Raw genomic sequence first — 22,591 nt, 5'->3', positions numbered from 1 at the left:
GTAGGAGCTACGATACAGAGCATCACCAGCATTTTAATGTCTAATCTTTCTAATTGCTTCTGCTCTTTGCATGCACATAGGGGAACTCTTCATAAAACTGTAGTGGGGGTAGTGTACAGCATGCTTGTGGTTTAATATACTCTAAATCACTGTCACTTAATTACAATGAGTGTGTTTTGACATTTATAAAATGTTTCAATTTATCCTTTGATTTTTGTTCAGTAATCTATTGCTTTAAGAAATTCTGCTAAGGTATTGATTGAAATGTAACTGATTTGGTATTATTCTTTTAAAAGTTCATAAGATACTTAATGTTAATTAATCTTTGTCATTTCTTTGTTTAGGAGATACAGAATTAACAGGTCAAGAAGAACTGATGGACATAACTGAAGTTGACGAGGGATTTTATTCCAGGGCTGCGTCTAGCACCAGCCAGTCGGGTCTATCAAACAGTAGTCACAATTGTAGTAACAAGACAAGTGTAGGGAAGAACCAGAGACGGTCGGGAGGAAGCAGAGCTGGAGCAAAAGAGAGAGAAGCTGCAGGGGAGTCTTGCAGAGATCACTTTGCCAGAAAACAGACCCAGAGAGCCCAGAGCGAGAACCTTGAGCTTCTCTCTCTCAAGAGACTGACCCTAACCTCCAGCCAGTCCCTGCCCAAGCCCAGCAGCCACGGCTTGGCTAAGACTGCAGCCACTGTATTTAGTAAGTCCTTTGAACAAGTCAGTGGTGTCCCAGTCCCACGTAGCCCTTCCCCTGCCATTGGCTGTGTTGCTGGCGCAGATGCCCATAGATTTTCTGCTTGTAGTCTCCAAGAAGAAAAGCTTATTTATGTGTCAGAGAGGACTGAACTCACAATGAGGTGTCAAGCAGGCCAGCAGGGGCCTCCTAGTATCAGCATCACTCTGTCTGCAGATTAACTTGTAACATTTCTCTCCTATACCCAGTGAAGCTGGCAAGATGGCCTTGCTCCCTTATGAGAGTACTGAGGCCTTCACGCCTGGGCCTGGCAGGAGCCTCGTGTCTTGAATTCTGAAGGCTCTCCTTTGACTATGAAGGGAATGATGTCTAGTGTAGTAAGCTGAGCTATGACCTTGTTATTTCTTGAGTACTCTTCTCCCCTTGGCTTAAGTTCTTTATTCTTTTATTCTCCTTTCCTGTTACTTGTTATCGTTGGTTACATCCTCGGGGAGGTTATTTTTAATACCTCATTTTTTAGTGGTTGTGTATTTGCCCTGGGAAGTCAAAGAGAGTCTCTGTGTGAGAGGACTGGGCTGTAGAGCCCAGGTAGAGGAGCAAGCCCATGAAGCCATAATGCTAAACAGGCATTTGAGAAAACAGAGCCATGAGAGCAGTGGGGACTCTAAGTGCTGTGATCACATCATGCTGAGGGTGGGACAGTTCACTCCACAGCACAAGGTGTCTGGCAGGACAGTTGCAAGTGGAAGCTGGGAGAATTTCTGTGGCAGTCCTTAGAACATTAAACAGCAAAACTGCGATTGTTGGTAGATGATGATCTGAAGTGTGTGATCTGGATTGGCAGGGTGAAGGTCCCTTTCCGTTTCTAAAGTGTAACCAGCCAAAAAGCTATGGACTGTGCTGCTCAACTCTGGACATCCCAGTTAGTTTGTATTTTAGTGGTCAGAGCACACATCACACAAGACTTCCTGAAGACCCCTATAAATCTTAGAGCACAGCTCCTGAGATACAAATATGAAGTGTTTAATAGTGAGTTGTCTGTGAATGAAGGAAACTAGTTCATTTTTCATCCACAAAATGTGATGAAAGAAAATACAGTAGATGTGGACAGAGGACGCTTGTGCATTAGCTTAGAGTTGCTTGTGTTTGTTCTTAAATTTAACATAAGAAAAAGAATGTACTTGTTTGTGAGCTTTAAGTGTTCTTGTTATGATGTAGAAAGAATTCAGCTACCACCCACTCCTGCCAACCAAGCACTAAGAAATGTGGTAGGGCAGAAACTAAACTCTGTGTCCTCTAGATGGACGCACAGGCCTGTGCCTGTGGTCTGCTCGGTTGGCTGACGCTCCTGTGAGGTGCATGTGCTGTGGTACTAACTGGGGAATGAGAGGAGCAGGGTCAGTGGGGAGGCCAGGGACACTGTCTACTTCTTGGCTTTATTGACTTAGCACACTGAGGCCTCCTTACTCGTGGTCCCTCGCTGTGCTCACAGAACATACTAGTGTTCCCCTCTCGAACCACATGGATCCAGCTCATGTAGATGAGAAAACTGCATGTGTTGCATAATGCAAAGCATTTTACACTTGAGATACAGTTTTAAATGCTTACCTCCTAGTTTAAACCTGATTATCCAAGGCCCATGCTTTTTAGCATAAATGAGTTTAACATTTTAGTTTCAGTAACAGAAGGAACTGCTGGCTTAAGTTGTCCTCAACAATTTTAAGGTAACTAGACAGTAAAATTGATAATTTACTTTAATTTAATACTAATCTTGTATACAGTTGAAATGTTTGTAAAATGCCACTGTGAATTTCCTGTTGTCTTTTTGTAACTCCTTAAGAACTTTTCTTAAACATAGTTACTAACAGTGTTGATATTATTAAGAAGACATTTAAAAGATTGTCATTAGGCAAGTTGAAGTGCTTGCTTAAGCATAAAGTAAGTTTAAAGAAACATTAGCTGGCACAGACAAGAGATCAGAATAATGTTCAGCTACCATAATGAAACCTCATTTTGATATTGTTGTATCTAAATTTGCTATTTGTGTGGTCCAAAGACCATTGGTGTCACCTTGTATCTTAATAAAACTTCAAAATTTCAGGGGCAGACCTAGTCAATCAAAGCTGACATTTTAACAAGGTCCCCAGGGATGCTCTTGTTCATTTGTCTTTGTGAAGACAGTTTCAGAGTGCTAACTATTTGTCTATAATGTAGGGTAGGGTCCTCAGTGGTCCCACAACCCTCAAGCACAGGTGTTAGATGCTAGATCGTCACAATTGTCATAGTTTTTGATAACCAAGTAGCTTTTTAGTAACATTGACATGTGACTTCTTAGAGGCTCTAGTTTGAAATTCCCACTTCTCACTTGTTTCTATAACAAAAATGTAGCATGTTCTGCTTCTCTTGTTGGTCATAAATGAACTCAATGCTGCAGATGCTGCTGCAGGTTTTAAGTAGGAAAGCCCCTCCTTGTTCTAGAGCTGTTACATGAGACACAGCACAGTTGCACATGTCTGTCCTAACCGCTTACACAGTGGAGTGAGTCTGAAGCTTGTTCCAAATGATTTATACCAGTAGATTTTCTGAAGTGTGGAGCTATGTGAACAATAAAGTTCTTTTATACTACTTTTGATACTATTTCAAGTAAGGATTGTGTACATTGGAGGCTTTCGTACCAGCTGCCAAAGCCGGATGCTGTCGCCTGTGGCAACAGCTGTTCGAGTCACTCTTTCCTACTCATCTTTCAAAAGTGAGAAGTTGTGTGGCTTTGTAGGTCATGTTTCTATAAAGATGCTAATACTGTAGGCATCTTATGGACCCAGGGGAATAGCTTTTACCAAGAGGGTTCCACACAAAACTAGGGTCTGGCACCCCATAGTTAGATCTAGATAGGGGGTTCTTGAATTGACCCAACCCTTGCACTCCTGTGAAGCCATGCCTGGCATGAACCTCTGCAATTCAAGTGAAGAGAGAAGCAGGGTAAACTTTTCCAAGGATCCTGCCTGGGTGCTACCCTGCCTCTTCCAGGAGCCTCAGGAAAGCACCTTGTAATGGCCAGGAAACTGCCTGAACTCTTTAAGTCCATCTCTGTAATACTGAAGAGCAGAATTCCAGAACAACTGGTTTGTTTTGAAAAGGTAGTGTTTCATTGCCCTTTCAATTGTAAAGCAACATCTCTACAAATGTCACTTGGTTGTAAAAAGTTGAATTAAAAGGAAATAGGTCTTTAAATCCAACTAGATTTAAAAAAAAAATATTCCACTTTAAAGGGATTTTGCCTATTTTGAACTACCATAGTTAGAATGATGAGTGGTAAATTATAGAGGAAAGTAATATCCTCTAAACCATGATTTTTAAGCAAAGAGTTAAGAGTAAGACAGCTTATTGTTTCCATCTGTAGACACATTAAACCTCCATAAAGGACAGCACCCTGAGGAAGCATATGTGAAATATTGTAACTGAGAAATACTAAAACATAAAATGTTGGTACTAAGGCATTGTAGATAAAAATCAATGTATAATAGTGTCTTCCCAGCCCCTGAATGAAAGGCTAAAACCCCAGTCCTTTAGTGAGCACGAGTTTGCACTTGCACGTTTGCTGCTGAGTGCTGGAACATTGGGTAATGGGGACGTGCGCTTTAGTACTGCTCAAGTCGTCACAGAGTGTGTCCTGTACTTTGTAACTTGCACATATCCAAGAAGACTGAGCGTGAACAACTTGAAGATGTTTTGTGGTTTTGCGGTAGAGTGCTAGTGGACATGGGCCTCAGTTGTATTTTCTGGGCCCCGCACAGACCCGCACTGTCTGTCTTGTTGGAACTTGCCGTGTGCCTCTGGCCTTTCCTTCTGATCATGTGATGCTCAACTCTTCTCACAAATGCACTTGTCATTGTATCCCTAGCGTTTACATTCCTAAGAATAAACTTTGGATGTTTTTATGTGCTCTTTATGTTTTTAAGATATGAAATAAACTGGAATTGAATTCTTTGAAGTTTTGTACATTTGTATAAATGTTCTCCATATGCAGTACTTTATACATCATGTTTCCTCTTGTTTTGTTGAAATAAAAACTAAAAAAAAAGTGTTTTTCAAGATCATTTTATTCACTAAAAACTGCTATAAAAAATTTGTGAGCTTGACAGTGGGGCAGAAGAAAGTAAGCTTATGTGAACATAGCCACAGGGAGCTACTGGGGTTGGCCCACTGATAACCCTCACTCCGGACTTTATGCCTCAGGATGAGAAACTGGAACTGGACAACCTCATTAGTGTCCATCCAAAGCTGAGCTCCTGGGGCCTTGACATGGTGGCCGACTTGTTATACCAGAAAACATGGGCAAGTGGCCTTCCGTGTCGGGGCATGGAGACAGGGGACAAGTTGGGTCACTGCTAGTTCCCAGACAGTGGGATGCATCACAGTATTTTATGTTTTGGCTACAGGAGGTCACAGTGGCATTCTGGATCAGCATGTGTTTACTGAAACCAACCCCATTAGAAAGGAACTGTCCTAGTGGCAGTTGATCATATGTGTGAATAACTCCAGCTGATCTAGGGACTAAGTTAGGGAATATTTTCTGAGTTACTCTTCAAAGACAACTTGTAGAAACCAGCACCTGAAGACTTAAAGATTATTACTATGCCTGTAAAATCTGCACTTCTAGTGACTGCAGAGTCCCTGACATGTAGCTGGCTCCCCTAGTACAGTCTGACTGTTAATATCTGCATGCACATTTTATGATCATTAATTAGGACTATATATAACTAGTCATTCCATAATTTCTCTTGGATTATTGCTGTAGGCCTTACTATACAAATTTGTGACTTAAATTAAGCATTCAAAAATCTTTAAAAGGAAACAGTACCCCATTTTACAAAAGAGGAAACTGAAATGCTTGGGGAATGGGTGCTCAGGATTGCCAAATGCTGGGATCATGCTCTGAACATAGGCCTTACAACTCTTTCTTAGTTATCTATTACTCAAATAGGACCCTAAGTACCGTCAAATGAACATGTATTTTAAATTCATTTATTCCATCTCATAAGGTTAAAATTTAAAGTAAAATAAAATACAATTTTCATGAAGTTAAATGATGCTATCTTTTGTAGAATGTAAGATAATTGTATTTCATTGGTAATTAGAATGCTAGATATTGCTATACTAAAAGTATGTTCATTTAAATTAAAATAAAATGGTTCTTTAGTTTTTCAGATTGACAGATTGGAGCTAGCATTTGCATTTATCTGGAGAAATCATTAGTGTCTGAAATAATAGGTGGGAAAGGGAATTGCTACAACTGAATGAGTGAGCAATTGAGCAGAATCTTTACCCATGTATTCTGACATAGTAAATCCACCCTATTTCTATTCTACTCTATTTTGCATTAAATTGGCCCAAATGAATAAACATTAAAATGCAAGATATTCATTGTAGCATTGTTTGTAAATGTCTCAATTATTCCATATACTGGAATATGACATACCCATTAGAATACAAATGTGTATATGTTGTATATATCGCAAGACCATTTAATTATATTTATGTTGAGTAGCTAATGTGTGTGCATATGCAGTATACATGTGTGTATGTTAATACAAAGGAAGAAATTTTATCTCAAAATGTGGTCTAAAGACGGGCTTGGGGCTCGTCTTTAGACCAGTAGCTCAGCAGTTAAGAGTGCTTGCTGCCGTACTATAGGGCCTGAGTCCAATTCCTAGCACCTACATCTGGCCGTTCAACCAGCTCCAGTTCCAAGGAATCTAATGCCCTCTTTTGGCTTCTGTGGAAACCCAAACACATTCAGATAACCCCGCGCCCCCCACAGATACCACCCCCAATTAAGTCTTAGTGAACACCTACATTATGAGAAACTGATGCTTTTAAAAATGGAGATGTTTGGGGCTTGTGCTTAATTCCCAAGGATCTTGATCACTGTGTTGTGAGACTTGGAAACCTGTATTTCTAGTAAGTCCCTCAGGTTAATACAAAGTCTGGCCTAGTAACTCTCTATCAGTAGTGGATTAGGTGTTTGGTGGTAGCTTGCTCTTAGAAAAGACTCCTCAAGAAGCATTCTTGGTATTCTCAGAGAGGCTTCCCAAAGATTGGCTGTCGGTGAGTTTATTGACAGAGACCTGTAGTGAAAGACAAACTATCCTGACATTTTTTAAAAAGACTACTTCCTGTATGAGAGTGCACACCTAATAGTTAACAGTCTCCTTATAGCATCTCTGCTACTGTTTAGCTTCAGATCCTGAGTCAACAAAACTAAACCAAACACTACACTCAGGGTCACCTTGGCATTTCCAGCTGCATCTGCACCAGGGAGTAAGGTCCGTGGCAAATGGCCATCTCTGTCGAGTAGGGACGGGGTGTTGGAAGAGTTAATACTTAGGATTCGTGGTGGCAACAGGCAGGGTTTGTAAAGACCCTTGCTAAGTCAAGCATTGAGAAGTGACTCTAGAACTGCAGATTATTATTATTCCAGCCTGTTTAGTGCATGCAATGTGAAATGGAGAATCTTTGTGCTTTGACTTCATTTGTTTACAGTCTACTCTTTTCTTCATGGACTTGAATTACTACTCCTTTTCAGGGCTGGTAAGTCAGTGTGTAGGCAGTGTGTCCATGTGTTTCTCCTGACTTCTCTGACCCTCAGGGTCACCCTGAAGACCCACACGGTTTGATCTGAAGCACCCTGACCCCAGCAGCCCTTGGACCTACCTGGGCGCTCCACTACAGTTGTTTTGTAGTGCTGCTGGTCTCCTTCGTGAGGCTTTAGTATGCACTGCATGACACAGATTTGCTCTTCTGGACAGAGTCTGACTCTAGTCCAGGAAGGCAGAAGAAACCAGGGGCTCTGTCTGCCTTCTCATGCATCCCAGGGAGGTCAAAGAACCCTTTCGTCTCCAGAGGAGAAGGCTGGAAAATGTGATCACAGGACATCGTAAATCATGACAGCATGTTTCTGTTTCCTCGAAGCTATAGTGGTTTGAAATTATTTTTCTCCACTAGTGTTTCACATTAACTTAAAGTTTTCTACAGCATCATTCTCTCCTGTGTATTGTGTGTGCTTTAGTGATAATGAGACTCCAAAAAGACAACAAAGTAGGCAAGCCCTGTCTTCAACTTATATGTTCTTCTTGCCTTGGTTGCAGTGGCTGCAGCCAGGTGCACTGCTGAGCGGTGCCCTGAACGCCCCTCTGAAGACTTTTGCTTTCTCTTTAACCAGCTCCTGTCCACCCTGAGCTTCCCAGAGTGCCACATAATCCTCCATTGCAGTTTCTTCTGTCTTGCCACTTAAAAATGAATCCCCTACTATAATCTGACTCCACTTTCTCTTCTGTTGTAATTCCACACTGGTTCTGAATCCTGTGTCAAGAATTACTTCTTTCTCTAAGCCGTTTAATTCACTTGCACCAGTCAAGTTGAAATTCCTAAGACCTTTGAAAGGAGAAAACAAAGCAGAAAGCAAGCCACAGCTACACCTGCAATGGGAAATAATACATTTTGAGTTCACTGAAGAGGAGAAACCATACAAGCAATACTGCACACAGTACTGGTGTGGACTAGAAGAAGCTGGGGTATTGAAGCCCCTTCAGGGTTGGTGCTAGAGGACAGTGATGCAGGGTGAGGAATGCAGGGCATGCTCTTGTCCACTCAGGGAGCCATCTCAGGTGCGGGTCTGCATCCTTTATACACAGCCAAGTTCTTGGGAACATGGAAGTGCCGGAATAGAAGATGAGTGTTGGAGTTTTGGAGCTAGAGATATGATTGGACTTCTAAACATGGGCACACAGTGTAAGAATAATTGCACCATAAATGCTAGACACGGGCACCATTGTGAAAGATGAGGGTGGGTGGGGGTGTCAGTAGTGCTCTTTGGTGTCCCCGTTCTACTGATTACACTGGATCAAAGCTATGCACAGATGTCGGCAAGATGGACCTCCTTCCATCAATACAACCTTGTCAAGGAGAGACAGCTGTCTGTCCTCCCAGAACACGTTTGGTCACGTGGAGTCTGGATTTTAGGTTTGTCTTCCCCAAATGTCATGTTTCTATGTGCAACACTCGATATTGTGTTTGTCATCCTGGTTCTTTCCAAAGGTTCCTGAAGAACCTCACCTTAAGATGTAAGGAGAGAGAGCTGACGTTCCATTTCTAGTCACAATTCAACAGGCGATCATACTTCTCTTGTTGCTGTGACAAAACTCCAAGAAAGGTGTACTGGCTGGTTTTGTGTGTCAACTTGACACAGGCTGGAGTTATCACAGAGAAGGGAGCTTCAGTTGGGGAAGTGCCTCCATGAGATCCAGATGGGGACATTTTCTCAATTAGTGATCAAGGGGGTAGGGCCCCTTGTGGGTGGTGCCATCCCTGGGCTGGAAGTCTTGGGTTCTATAAGAGAGCAGGCTGAGCAAGCCAGGGGAAGCAAACCAGTAAAGAACATCCCTCCATGGCCTCTGCATCAGCTCCTGCTTCCTGACCTGCTTGAGTTCCAGTCCTGACTTCCTTTGTGATAACAGCAATGTGGAAGTAAGCTGAATAAACCCTTTCCTCCCCAACTTGCTTCTTGGTCATGATGTTTGTGCAGGAATAGAAACCCTGACTAATACAAAGGGCAACTTGAGCAAAGAAGGGCTCTTGTTGGCTCTGGCGTGGAGACAGAGGAGGTCATCATGATAGGGAAGCTTTGCAGCAGGACTGTGAAATCACATCGCATCTGCAGCCAGGACGAAGAAAGAGATGGACACTGGTGCTCAGCTCAGTGCTCCCTCTTACTCAGTCTGACATCCCAGCCAAAGGAGACCTGCCACCCCTATGCAGGGTGGGCCTTCTTTCATCGAGTATCTTCATAGAAACACCCTCATAGCCGGACGGTGGTGGCGCATGCCTTTAATCCCAGCAATTGGGAGGCAGAGACAGGCGGATTTCTGAGTTCAAGGACAGCCTGGTCTACAGAGTGAGTTCCAGGATAGCCAGGACTATACAGAGAAACCCTGTCTCGAAAAACCAAAAAAAAAAAAAAAAGAAAAAAGAAACACCCTCATAGATACACTCACAGGTCTATTTCCGTGGTGATTCTTAATCCTGACAATGGGAATTAGCCATCACAGTAATTAACATCAAATTTTCCATTAGATAATAAACAAAAACTTAGGAAAAGACTTTGTACATTTGTTTATTGTGTATGTGGCACGCACCCTCATGGAGGTCAAAGGGCAATGCTCAGGGGTTGATTCTCTTTCACCATGTGAGTCCAGAGGAACAAATTCAGGTCAGACTTGGTGACACATGCCTTTGCCCATCTCACTGGCCCAACAAAAAGTTCTAAAAACAACTTCTCTCCTGGGAATGCTGGCTGGAGCTAGAAGAAACACTTAAGGTGTAGCTTACTGTTGCTCTTCTTATTGATCCAGGAACCTAAAGATTGGATGACAGAGCTGCCAAGTCATGAGAGACACCTGAGAAAATGCTTGTGCCTTAGGGTTAGGTCAGCGGTTCTCAGCCTGTAAGTAATTTATCAGATATCCTGTATATCAGATATTGACATTATGATTATAATAGTATCAGAATTGTAGTTATGAAGTAGCAACAAAAGAAATTTAAGGTTGGGGGTCACCACAGCATGAGTAACTGTATTAAAGGGTCGCAGCATGCATGGTCTAGAGAGATGGCTCAGTGGTTGCGAGCACTGGCTATTCTTCCAGTTCCCAGCAATTACAGTTGCTCACAACCATCTGTAATAGGATCCAATATCCTCCTCTTGTGTGTCTGGAGGCAGTGTACTTGTATACATAAAATACACAAATCTAAAAAATCTAAATATAAATAATTTTTTAAACAGGGTTGCAGCATTAGGAAGGTTGAGAACCACTGGCTTAGGGCCTTAAACATCTCTACCATAGAAGTAAACCTGAAGTAAAATTAAAACTGTCTCACAGACACACAGACAGAGAACTCAGGACCTCCAGTCACCCCAGCCCCGGGGGAGGTGTGTGCTGCTGTCTAGCACTTGAGAGGTTGAGGCAGGAGGACATTGAGTTCACAATCAGCAATGTCTGCATACATAGCAGAACTGTGTCAGTCCCCGCCCCCCCCGCCCCAGATCATCTCAATTGCTGAAACCATGTTGAAAACTCCTCTAGCTGCCTGATGAAACACATCTGCTCCAGGGGATCAAGCAGTTCGTCATGTACAGGTTTGCAATTTCTCAAAAACAATGCTTAGCAGGAAGGAAAAACAGCCTGAGATTTGATAGCAATGCAACACTCAGAAAAATAACACTGCATAAAATTACTTGAAGCCATTGAACTTTTAAGTTGGGCTTTGGTTCTGGTTTGGGAACTTAGCTTTCTAAATTGTTCCTGCCTTCCCTACTCTGTGCAAACTGCTTATACTCAGCCATGAAGTTTATGCTGAACGCCTTCTTTGGGCATTTAGTACAGACCCTTTAATACATTAAGGTAGGGCACAAGCCATACCCAAGCTTTGGACAGTAAGTGGCTAATGAGCATCCCTAGCTGGGCATGATACAGGCTGAGTCAAGCACATGGGTGTGGAAAGGAAGCTTGGCACGTGTTTCCTCTGGAACTCACCCCATGCATCCCTTTGTTGTTCCCTTTGTTGACCTTGCTCTTTTTTTTTCTGTTGTAATAACTGGTAACCATGAGTACCACTGCAGACTGAACCTTTGGAGTCCTTTTGTGAGACGTGGGGGTCTGCCAGTACAGAGGACAGTCTGAATATTCCACAGCTATTTCTGACATTTGGAATTTGCTAGGGTTTTGGCACAAATTAGGGCAAAGGGCCCCTGAAAAAACTCTCTGTGAAATATCAGAGAAGCAAGCATACTATGGCAACATCACAAAGAACTAGAAACAAATGAAAGGCCACCAAACTAGCCAGGACTTGAGAGAGCCAAGATTCCATTAGGTGGGAGATTCAGAGACACAAGTCTGGCTTAGATGGCTGTCCGGTCAAGTGGATGTGTTGCTGTTTTCATCAACTGCTCAGAGCAGAAAGACTGATGAGAGAGGAGAGAGAAGCAGAAAGATACGGAGACAGAGAGGTTGAAAATCAGGCTTCTTGTACTGAATGGGCAAAAAGAAAAAAGTCAAGAGGAAAAGATAAGTGTACATCTCAAAGGCTCACCTACACTCAGAGCGGGGAAGGTGCGTGGTGCTAAGGCACAGGTTCAGCATGTGTGAAGCCCTGGGTTTGATCCCCAGCACCAGAAGACCACAACAAAGCCACAGAAAAACCTAGAACACCAAAGAGCTTTATCCTAGAAACTAATGGGTCAGAGTAAATTAAGCCTTATAAAGTTGCAACCTGGATCAAGTCAACTGAATTATTAATTAGATTAATGTAATCTACATATCCCCACTCTCTTCCCCACTAGGACATACCATGATTTCTTTTTGTAAAATGTGTCACACACAATTCTAGAATTATGTGAGAATTACAAATCCTGAGAATCAATGAGGTGATAACATAATTAAAACAGATTAATAAAGCCAGGTGTGGTGGTACATACCTGTAATTCCAGAATTTGGGAAGTTGAGACAAGAGAATCGGGAGTTCCAGGCCAGCCGGGGCTGCATGGCAAAGTACAGGCCACTCTGGGCTTTACAGCCAAGCCCTGTCTCAAAACAAAACCAAAAAGAAGATGATCCACAAATGATACAGCTGTTTGTGTTGTAGGATTTGAGTGACATCACATGGGGAATTTTAGGAGAGTATGATATTTTTGTTTTATTTTCTGAATATGTTTTTATAAAGGCATTTAGGGGCTACAGATGGCTCAGTGGTTAAGAGTACATGTTGCCCTTGAATAAGACTGGAGTTCAGTTCCCAGCACCTTCATTAAGAGGCTTACAACCACCTGTAGTTCCAGCTCTGGGGAATGCATTGCCCTCTTCTGGCCTCTATGGATACCTACAGATACAGGTGTGCATGCACACGCATACACACACATGCACACACCTTAAGAAAAATAAGCCTTTTGGAACAGGGCATGTTGTTTTACAACTGTGATCCCAGCACTCTGGGAGATATACACTTGAGGTGGCCTGGACTCAGAATGAGTTCCTTGTCGACTTGGATTACATATTGAGACCTTGTCACAAATCCAAAACAAAACTGGTACAATGACAATGGAAATCAGTGTGATGGATCCTTAGAAAGCTAAAACAGCCACGTGAGCCAGCTTTACAACTCCTGGACATATATACCAAGGACTCTGTGCCCTACTTCAAAGATACCTGCACATACGTGTTTACTGTGGCTCTGTTCACTATCTAGGAACAAGCCTCATTGTCCATCAATGATAGTGACATACGTTCCAGAAAACTTAATTCAATAAACAAGAATAACATTATGAAATTTGAAGGAAAATAGATGGGTCTGGAAAACATTATACTGAGTGTGTAGCCCAGATCAAGAAAGACAAATGTTGACTGTTCTCCTTTATAGGCAGGTCCTCGCTACAAGCTTTATAGTAGTCTGCTAAACAGTGAATACTGGAAAAGATCTGACAGGCCTAAAGGGGCCATTAGAGTGATGGAGGGGTACAGCAGACCGCATGTGTTAACATGAGAGGGAGGGCAGAACCCTGTGGTCAGAAGGGTCTAAGCAGGGGAGAGTGGAGGGATAGAAAGAGGGACAGGTATCCAAAAGTAAGAATGTGTGGAAAAGCTATACACAAATCTGCTATTTTATGTTTATTAAAAATATAATCTAAAGACAAAAAGTTGGGTCCACAAATAAGCCATTAGTGTTATCAGAAATGTGTGTGTGTGTGTGTGTGTGTGTGTGTGTGTATGTGTGTGTATGCTATGTACATATGCATGTTCTTTTGTAGGCATGTGTGCTGTGGAGGCCCAGAGGTTGACCTCAGATATCTCTTATTGCTCTCCAACTTATGTTTTGAAGCAGAATCTCTCACTGAAGCTAGAGCTTACCAATCAGCTAGACTAACTAGCCAGTGAGCTTCAGGCCTCCTTTACTTCCCACCTTGAGCTGGTTTGTACAGGAATGTCCCCATAGACCCACATATCTGAATGCTAATTCCTGAGGCCCATGATAGGAGAAAAATGACTCTGGCAGGTTGTCCTCTGCTCTCAATACATCAACCATGCTGCACGGCATGTGCACACACAAATATACACACACATACACACAAACACACAAACATTAAACTGCAAAATGAAATGTTATTACAGAGAGAGAGAATTTAATAAATGATGGCGGTCTAATGGTGAAGATCAAGGTCAGTGTCTTATGAAAAAAATGGCAGTTATAAAACATGTACCTCACACCAGAGCCTCAAAATGTGTGAGGTAAAGGCTGAAAGAGCGGCAGGGAATAAGCTGCAAGTCTGCGGCAGTGTTCAGTAGCTCGCTCAGTCAGAGGAGACCAGTGTGCACTCCAGATGTCAGAAGGTCTGGCTTTAGTCCCTGGAGGGCTTGTGACAGATCAAAACACAGCCTATGTTCTCACAGCTCTTACAGCCTGGAATCTAAGTGTGCTGAGGCCCATGTACCTGCAGGAGGGTCTAATGGTCTTGATACCTACGGGCGTTGGCTTATGGCTCTTCCCATGGTCAGGTGCAGCTCGCCAGGGCTCCTTTTGTCTGCCATCATTAAGCACTGCAGTTCTCAGTGCTTAAGCTTGCTGTCTGTATAACATTTCTTTTTCTACACTTTTGCTTTCAACTTGACTGTTTTGTCTTTGCATCTGAAACACATAGCGCGCATCAGCTTCATATAGTTGGGTATTATATTTCTAGTCTGCCAGTCTCTGACTCTGGTGAATTAATAATTTATATTTAATGTTGTTATTGATTCTGTTGGACTTACCATTGGCAGCCAGAGTCTCCACCTCTAAATATCATGCCTTTAAAAAAAAAAAAATTGTCCCTTGCTACTTCCATGTTCAGATGAATGTTGTGTGGGGCTGGAGAGATGGCTCTGTGCTTAAGAGCACTGGCTGCTCTTCCAGAGGATCTGAGTTCAACTCCCAGTACTTACATGGTGGCTCATGACTATCTGTAACTCTGGTTCCAGGGGATCATATGCTCTTTCTAGCCTCTAGGGGCACTACACACACAAGGCACACACACACACACACACACACACACACCCCATAACAAAATCATAAATCATAAAGAAGGCAAAAGAGTAACATTACCTGTCATCATGTTTAAACTTACCTAACAGTCGTTTCCACTGTGGACTTCTGTCTCTGTTTCAACAGTTGACTGGAAGACATTGTATACATCTAACGCATCAGGGTCACCATCAGAGGGACATGGCTCCCACATTCTCTGTCCTCTGTCTCCATGCTGCTGTTGTTGTACATACTGTAACAAAGCCAAGAAAACATGGTTGTAATTGTTTGTTTCTGTATATGCATATGTGCTATTGATAAAAATAATGTGTATAAAGTATGTATTTATATTTACTGTTTCTCATATTTACTTTCTTGTCATTCTTATGCTTTTTGCTTGTTCTCATGAATTTGAATTTCTATCTCTGTCATTTTTCCATTATCATATTCTAACCTAAACTGTCTCCTTTGTGTTGTGTAGTATTTAAAACTTTAATAAATCCCAGTATAGGGGTCCTTCCTGCCTTAGACCATTTATGATCCCAGATAAAAGGCACACACACAGTCCTTATAGTTTAATATGCTTTATGAAACTAGGCAACTGACTAACCTCTATGATGTTAGAATCTACTTCTACTCATAACTCCAAGTTACTACTTGGTAATTTTTATCTTCCATCTTGGCCGCTCTTAACTCCATTCACTCAGCCCTCTGAGCCACGTTTTCTTGATCCAGAGCCCAGGGTGCTCACCTTGCTTCTCTATTCCATGGTGGCTCTTGTCTCTGTCCTGCACACTCCTAAGGCATAATGTCTCTCTGTCCTTCCTCTTTCTCCAGTCCCAAGCACCAGGAACCTAAAACCCTGCCTCTCTCTCCTCTCCCCATCTATTAACTGCTGACTTCTTTATTTACCAACCAGAATTAACTGAGGGCAGGTTCCCAGAAGCTATGTGCAGATCCTCCCATGCAATCAGCTTTGGGGACTCAATTAGCATTAGAACACATGAAGCTACATTTCCCTCTTTTGTCCAATTAAAAAGGCTCTTTTCATTGGGTGGTGGTAGCACAAACCTTTAATCCCAGCACTTGGGAGGCAGAGGCAGGTGGATTTCTGAGATTGAGGACAGCCTGGTCTACAGAGTGAGTTCCAGGATAGCCAGAGCTATATAGAGAAACCCTGTCTCAAATAAATAAATAAATAAATAAATAAATAAATAAATAGGCTTTTTTTTTTCAGGTATACATTGAACATAATTATAACAATTATGGAAATTGTAAGGTATGATATACACTTGTAATATCCAGTCCATCATATTTGAAAATGTAGATAAAGTATTCTACCATCTATCCTAACTTAAAGAATTTACAATTCTGTACCTCAATTAGGTTTGATTTTAACTTGTATTACCATCTGAAAACCATCCTTTCAAATCTGGAACATCTCCTTTAATGCTAAACAATTTAAGTTTGATTATGAGACTATAACTAATCTTCAATGCCATCAGAAGATCTGAGAAGGAATTAAATATTACCTGAATATGTAAGAAGCTGAAAATTGTATAGCTTCTAAAACTTATACAATTTGCAGAGACAGCTAAATGCCTAGACAGATTCTGATATTCCTTATTCAGCCTTCTGTCCCAGAACCATCTGACAGACCTTAAGTGAAGCAGGAATTATGAAGGACTAGCTTACTCTGTATTAGTAGAGCTTAGTAGTCGACTATCCTGCATCTGTTTGTCCTTTCTGGACAGTATTCTGTCTGCAGATGAAATCAGGGCATTTCTTGCCCAGTGGCTACCTTGCCACAACTGGAGCAACTCCACATGGAGGTATTTATGTTCATTTCCTTCCTTGAAGTGGGAAGGGGTACTGTTAGGAGCAGACATATCTCATAGTCTATTAGTAATGAAATTATTTTAAATGCCATATCCTGATGATCTCTGGTGGTTTTGACAACCATCTATCTATATATAGTATAACTGAGTTGTTAAACATTGATTATTCGTAGCTATTTACTATTTGAATTATCTTGAAAATACTTTATTGTAATTAAATCAGAATCTCATATGACCATGAGTTTACTATCTGACTATTAACTTGTATTATTTATAGTTTGTAAAAGCAGCTATTTGAAGGATTGGTCTAAACCTTGTATTCTTAAGTGAGTTACATAGGTGCAATGCCTATCTAAGAGTAGCAAAATTAAGTTTAAAATTTGTATCAATATACAAAGATTTATGCCAATGAAAACAAACCTGTAACATAAAATCTGTACCAATGTAAGAAAATATAACTTTAATTCTGCATCAAAATATAAAGATTTTTTATCAGTGTAGGATTATGGCTATCAATGATTTGTTTAAGAGTAAATTTTGTAATCCATTCCCATATATCTAATTTCTTATAATATTACTCTATCCCCATTTTTCTTTTCAATCCCCTTCCATTTGCCTAAGAAAGGATAGAGAAGAGGAAAGGAAAGATAGAAATCCCAGAGTTTAAGCTCTCTATTTAGTTTCCTTTCTGTCCAAAATTATGACCATTTCTAAATTATCCCTTAAAATGACACAAGGTATATAATTTATAAAATAACTATAACCAGACAGGATGGTAACTCTTCATAACTTCTTCCTGCTGAATTGGAGTGAAGAATTCCTTTTTTTTTTTTTAAGGAGCAGAGAGAGGCAGGAAACTTAGGAAGAAAATGGTTAGACTTAAGAAAGCTAGCTTTAGCATTTGTTATCTAGTCTCTGTCGCTTAGAAAGTTCAAGGCTTAACTGAAGTCCTGATTGGAACTGTCTGAAAGGCTGGATGAACCAAGGCCATCCAGGACCAGTAGCTGCTCATGAAGATGCCCTGGAAGCCAGTCTCTGGAAACAGCGTTAGGTGAGGCAGGATCAGGCAGGCAGCTGGAACAGGAGGTCATCTCAGCATCCCCGAGGGTGAATCCTGTCAGAGCTGCATCTTGGTGTTTTGTTCTGTAATACATGAATCTTACAACCAAATTTTTGGTTCTATAAAGATATTTGTATGGACTGTGGAAAGTGCACATGTAAGTTAAGGATGAATTTTTGTTTCTTGTTTGAGCAGGTGAAAAGCAACTGTCTCTTTTATGAGTTAGTTTGATCAATAACCAAATTGTAATAAATCTTCATTCATGCCATTTGAAGGATGGCATGATGAATTTTAAGAATTCTGTAACCAACAAGATTTATTGACTAATTTTAGCTGAAGTTTTGGCTAGAGACATTTTTTATTTCTAAGCTAGTTTCAGGGCTGTTCCCATGTAGAGGGATCAGCAATTCGTGTTACCTCTCCTATTCTGTCTTCTTGAATTCTGTCTAAAGCCAAAGTCTTCCAGGGTCTCCCTCTATCTTGCCTGATCCATATCAACTGAGTCAGTTCAGCAGCCTTTTTTCTTTATGCTGGTCTACTCTGACCTCTCTCCCAGAGGATTCGTAATGTCATTAACACCACCAAACTTATAACCACCTTCATTTTGATAATTAAAACAACTAAGAACAGTTAAAACAATTTTAAACAATTATTATTATTTGTTGAGATAGGGTTTCTCTCTATCTCCATTCCTTTGTTTCCTACATTTGAGATCAAAGGCCTGGATTTCTTTATTATTCCATGTATACTTAAACACACTTTAACAATTGCCATCATTTCTCCCTTCTATCCTTAAAATAATGCAATTTTCCTTTAGTCCTTCTTTCTAAAGAGATTAGTATCTATGGATATATAATTATACCCCCTTTCTCTTTATAAAACTTGAATTAACATCCTTTCCTATTAAATTCCCTTCTATTTTCTTTATGAGTATATTTTGGGGCCAATTTATGGATCAAAATCAGCTGTCGATTCCAGAATTCCTGCGGAAACTATGTTCAAAGAATCCAGTTGCTTGCAAAAATTGACTTCTTAAATTTCCATTAATTTTTCTATTCCTACCTTATTTAGGCCTGCTCTGTGCATAGCCTGCCTTATCTCAGCAAGAGCTGTCAGCATCCATGGCTTAAGCTCTCCGAAGCAGCTTAGAAGCATTTTTGAGGAAGACTCTAGCCTGCTGCCCAGCGTGCCTGGATCCACTTGGGGTGCAGGTGTCTTAGTTTTAAGCCATGGACCCCAGAATTATGTGTTGCAAAATAGCATGAATTTTAGTCTAGTCCTGAATCCAATGGCTTGGGTAGAAACCATATTGGGTAAGAAGCCAATTCTCCCTCCTCCTAATCTTAATCCTGGCACAGGGTTCCTTCCCATCTTAGACCATTTATGTTCCCAGATAAAAGACACACACACACACACACACACACACACACACACACACACACACGAACATGCATACGCATGCTCTCACATACATGCACACACACACAGCCTTTATATTTTAATATGCTTTATGCAGTTCAATAGCAGGGCAACTGCCTAAACTCCATGCTGTTAGCATCTACCTCCCACTGATAACTCTGGGTTACTACTTACTAATTCCTATGTTCCATCTTGGCCGCTCTTAACTCCATTCACTCAGCCCTCTGAGCCACGTTTTCTTGATCCAGAGCCCAGGGTGCTCACCTTGCTTCTCTACCCCATGGTGGCTCTTGTCTCTGTCCTGCACACTCCTAAGACAAGGTGTCTTTCTGTTCTTCCTCCAGTCCCAAGCTCCAGGAACCTAAAACCCTGCCTCTCTCTCCTCTCCCCAGCTATTAACTGCTGACTTCTTTATTTACCAACCAGAATTAACTGAGGGCAGGTTCCCAGGAGCTATGTGCAGATCCTCCCATGCAAACAGCTTTGGGGACTCAATTAGCATTAGAACACATGAAGCTACATTTCCCTCTTTTGTCCAATTAAAAAGGCTCTTTTCTTTCAGATATACATTAAACATAATTATAACAATTATGCAGATTGTAAGGTATGACGGCATCTTTACCAATCAGAATTAATGATGGGATGTTCCCAGAACCTATGTGCAGGCCCTCTCGTGCAAACAGTTTTGGCATTGCTGCATGTTACAAGCTCAGAAACATGTACATGTATAAAGTTTGATATATTTGGCTTGGTAAGTCAGCTATAAGACCAAAGAATAGTTCTATATACACACAGGATTCTAATATTTCCCATACTTTCTGTATTTTGAGATGCATTCAAAGTTAATCTGAGTTTATTTTATTTTAGCCTGATGAACTTCATTTATTATTTTACTGCTCATTTTCTCTCTGTGTCTCTCTGTCTCTGTCTCTGTCACTCTCTCTCTCATTTTTTGAGTATTCCATACAACATATTTTGATCATACTCACCCTCTATTCCTTCCTTTAACTCTTCTAAGAGCCGCTCTCACTACACATCCCCCCCAGTAGTGATGGCACTTTAAAAAAAAAAAAGGTTTATTTTATTTTCAATTACATATACCTTAGTTAGGGTTTCCATTGCTGTGGAAACACCATGGCCACAGTAAGTCTTATGAAGGAAAGCATTTAATTGGGGCTGACTTACAGGTTCAGAGGTTCAGTCCCACATCATGGAAAACATGGTGACATGCAGGCAAACATGATGCTCAAGAAGGAGCTAAGAGTTCTGCATCTGGATCCTTAAGCAGTAGGAAGAGAGGAGTGAGCTACTGGGCCTGGATGGAGCTTCTGAAACCGTAAAGCCCAGCCCCAAAGACATACTTCCTTTAACAAAGCCACACTTCCTAATCCTTTCAAACAATGCCACGTTTTTAGGAGCCTTTGGGTGCCATAATGTGTGTGTATATGTGTTTTGTGTATGTGTCCAGAAGTGTTGGATTCTCCTGGAGGTGCAGTTATAGACAGTTCTGAGCTGTCTACTGTGGGTTATAGGCCTCTGCAAAGGCAGCATGTGCTCTTAACTTCTGAGTCATCTTTCGTGAGTCCCAACCAGGAAGTGCTTTGAACTCTCACTTTGTGACTGACTGCCCATGGAGCTACTTGCTTACTAATTTAGTGGCTGCTCTTAGAGGAGACATTGTTTTCTAGAGCTTCCTTAGGCTCGGACTCTCACACTGTGTTTCAAACAAAGCCAATTACTCACTCAGAGGGGGTGAAAGCGCACCGCTGCTCTGTGGAACACCACCCTTCTGACAGCTTGGGACAGCTACCAGAGTATCTGAATGGTGGTCCTCAGCCTTCCCTGCCAGAGACCAACCCTGGCCTTTAGCAGAACTGAGATGGGAAACATCTGAAGAAGGCCAAAGACAGATTATCGCTGGCCTTGTAACTCTCTCTTACTGTTCTGGGGGCCAGAAGACAATGGCCTCTGCAAGATTAACTCCCTCTTGCTATTCTGTGGCTAAAAGCCACATAGGTTTGTGGCAATAATCTCTGCCATGAACAGCATGGGATTATATAAAGACCCACTGTGATTAGGTGAGAGGCACAAAGTTTGTTAACTCTTTGTGAGCCAGAGAATGAGGAAAAGAAAGCCATGCACACAGAACAAATACTCATTCACTCTGGATGAAGCAGAAAAAAAGCAGGCTCCAACAATTTGATATACACATACATACATACATATATACATACATACATACACACATACATACATTTGGTGAGTGGAATAAAGCTCTAATGAGAAAGCTCCAACAACTTTTATTGCCATACTCAGGATTTATACTGTCTTTACCTAAAAAATTACCTCATACAATTACCAGGTAGAATCATTATGGCAGGATAATTGATCACATGATTTTCTAAATTCTTAAACATTCTAATGAGTTCATATTAGGTTTAAGGCGATAATTCATGTTGTAGATCAATGAGACTTAACAGAATTGATACATGTCTTTCAATTAAGACTAGTATCTGGCTGGTCTCTCTGAGCGGACATTGGGCACAAGCTCTGCAGCCAGTCCCACAACACCCAGAGGAAGCTCCACTCCCAGGTGCTCTAATAAGCCCAGGGTCACAGGATCCCAGAATCACAGGATCACAGAGACAGCCTGACTCTGAGGAGTTCTGACACAATCAGGATCACAGGGAGGACAGGCTCCAGACAGATTTAGCCAGGGCAGGTAGCACTAGAGATAACCAGATGATGGGAGGCAAGTGTAAGAAAATAAACAACACAAACCAAGGTCACTTGCCATCATCAGAACCCAATTCTCCCAGCATAGCAAGTCCTGAACACACCATCACAACAGAAAAGCAAGATTCAGATATAAAATCACTTATCGTGATGATGATACAGGACTTTAAGAAAGACATAAATAGCACCCTCAAAGAAATACAGGAGAACACAGGTAAAGAGCTAGAAGCTCTTAAAGAGGAAACACAAAAATCCCTTAAAGAACTACAGGAAAACACAATCAAACAGGTGAGGAAAATGAGCAAAACCATCCAGAACCTAAAAATGGAAATAGAAACAATAAAGAAATCAGAAAGAGAGACAACCCTGGAGATACAAAACCTAGGAAAGAAATCAGGAGTCATAGATGCAAGCATCACCAACAGAATGCAAGAGATAGAAGAGAGAATCTCAGGGGCAGAAGACACCTTAGAAAACATTGACACAACAGTCAAAGAAAATGCAAAAGGCAAAAAGCTCCTAACCCAAAACATCCAGGAAATCCAGGATGCAATGAGAAGACCAAACCTAAGGATAATAGGTATAGAAGAGAGTGAAGGCTCCCAATATAATGGGCCAGTAAATATCTTTAATGAAATTATAGAAGAAAACTTCCCTAACCTAAAGAATGAGATGCCCATGAACATTCAAGAAGCCTACAGAACTCCAAATAGACTGGACCAGAAAAGAAATTCCTC

At 41.3% G+C, this 22,591-nt stretch overlaps 1 protein-coding gene across 5 annotated transcripts in view; it reads left to right on the top strand.

The window, feature by feature from the left end:
* The window catches only part of Fam126a (family with sequence similarity 126 member A), a 146,498-nt gene that overhangs the window by 67,700 nt on the left and 56,207 nt on the right, over positions 1-22,591 (top strand). For 3 of the 5 annotated variants that reach the window (XM_031380128.1, XM_031380129.1, XM_031380127.1), the window contains exon 11: positions 345-4,689. The exons of 1 other annotated variant lie outside the window; for it this stretch is intronic. In XM_031380128.1, the coding sequence (XP_031235988.1) occupies positions 345-919 (575 nt within the window). In that variant the 3' untranslated portion in view covers positions 920-4,689. Of the gene's footprint in view, positions 1-344; positions 4,690-22,591 lie in introns of those variants that run through there. One more of the 5 variants, XM_031380130.1, reaches the window with a different exon arrangement.

This window comes from Mastomys coucha, unplaced genomic scaffold (genome assembly GCF_008632895.1).
Source record: "Mastomys coucha isolate ucsf_1 unplaced genomic scaffold, UCSF_Mcou_1 pScaffold19, whole genome shotgun sequence".
Classification (NCBI taxonomy): Eukaryota; Metazoa; Chordata; class Mammalia; order Rodentia; family Muridae; genus Mastomys; species Mastomys coucha.
The sequence above is the reverse complement of the archived record's forward strand: the minus strand, read 5'-3'. Positions and strand labels throughout refer to the sequence as shown.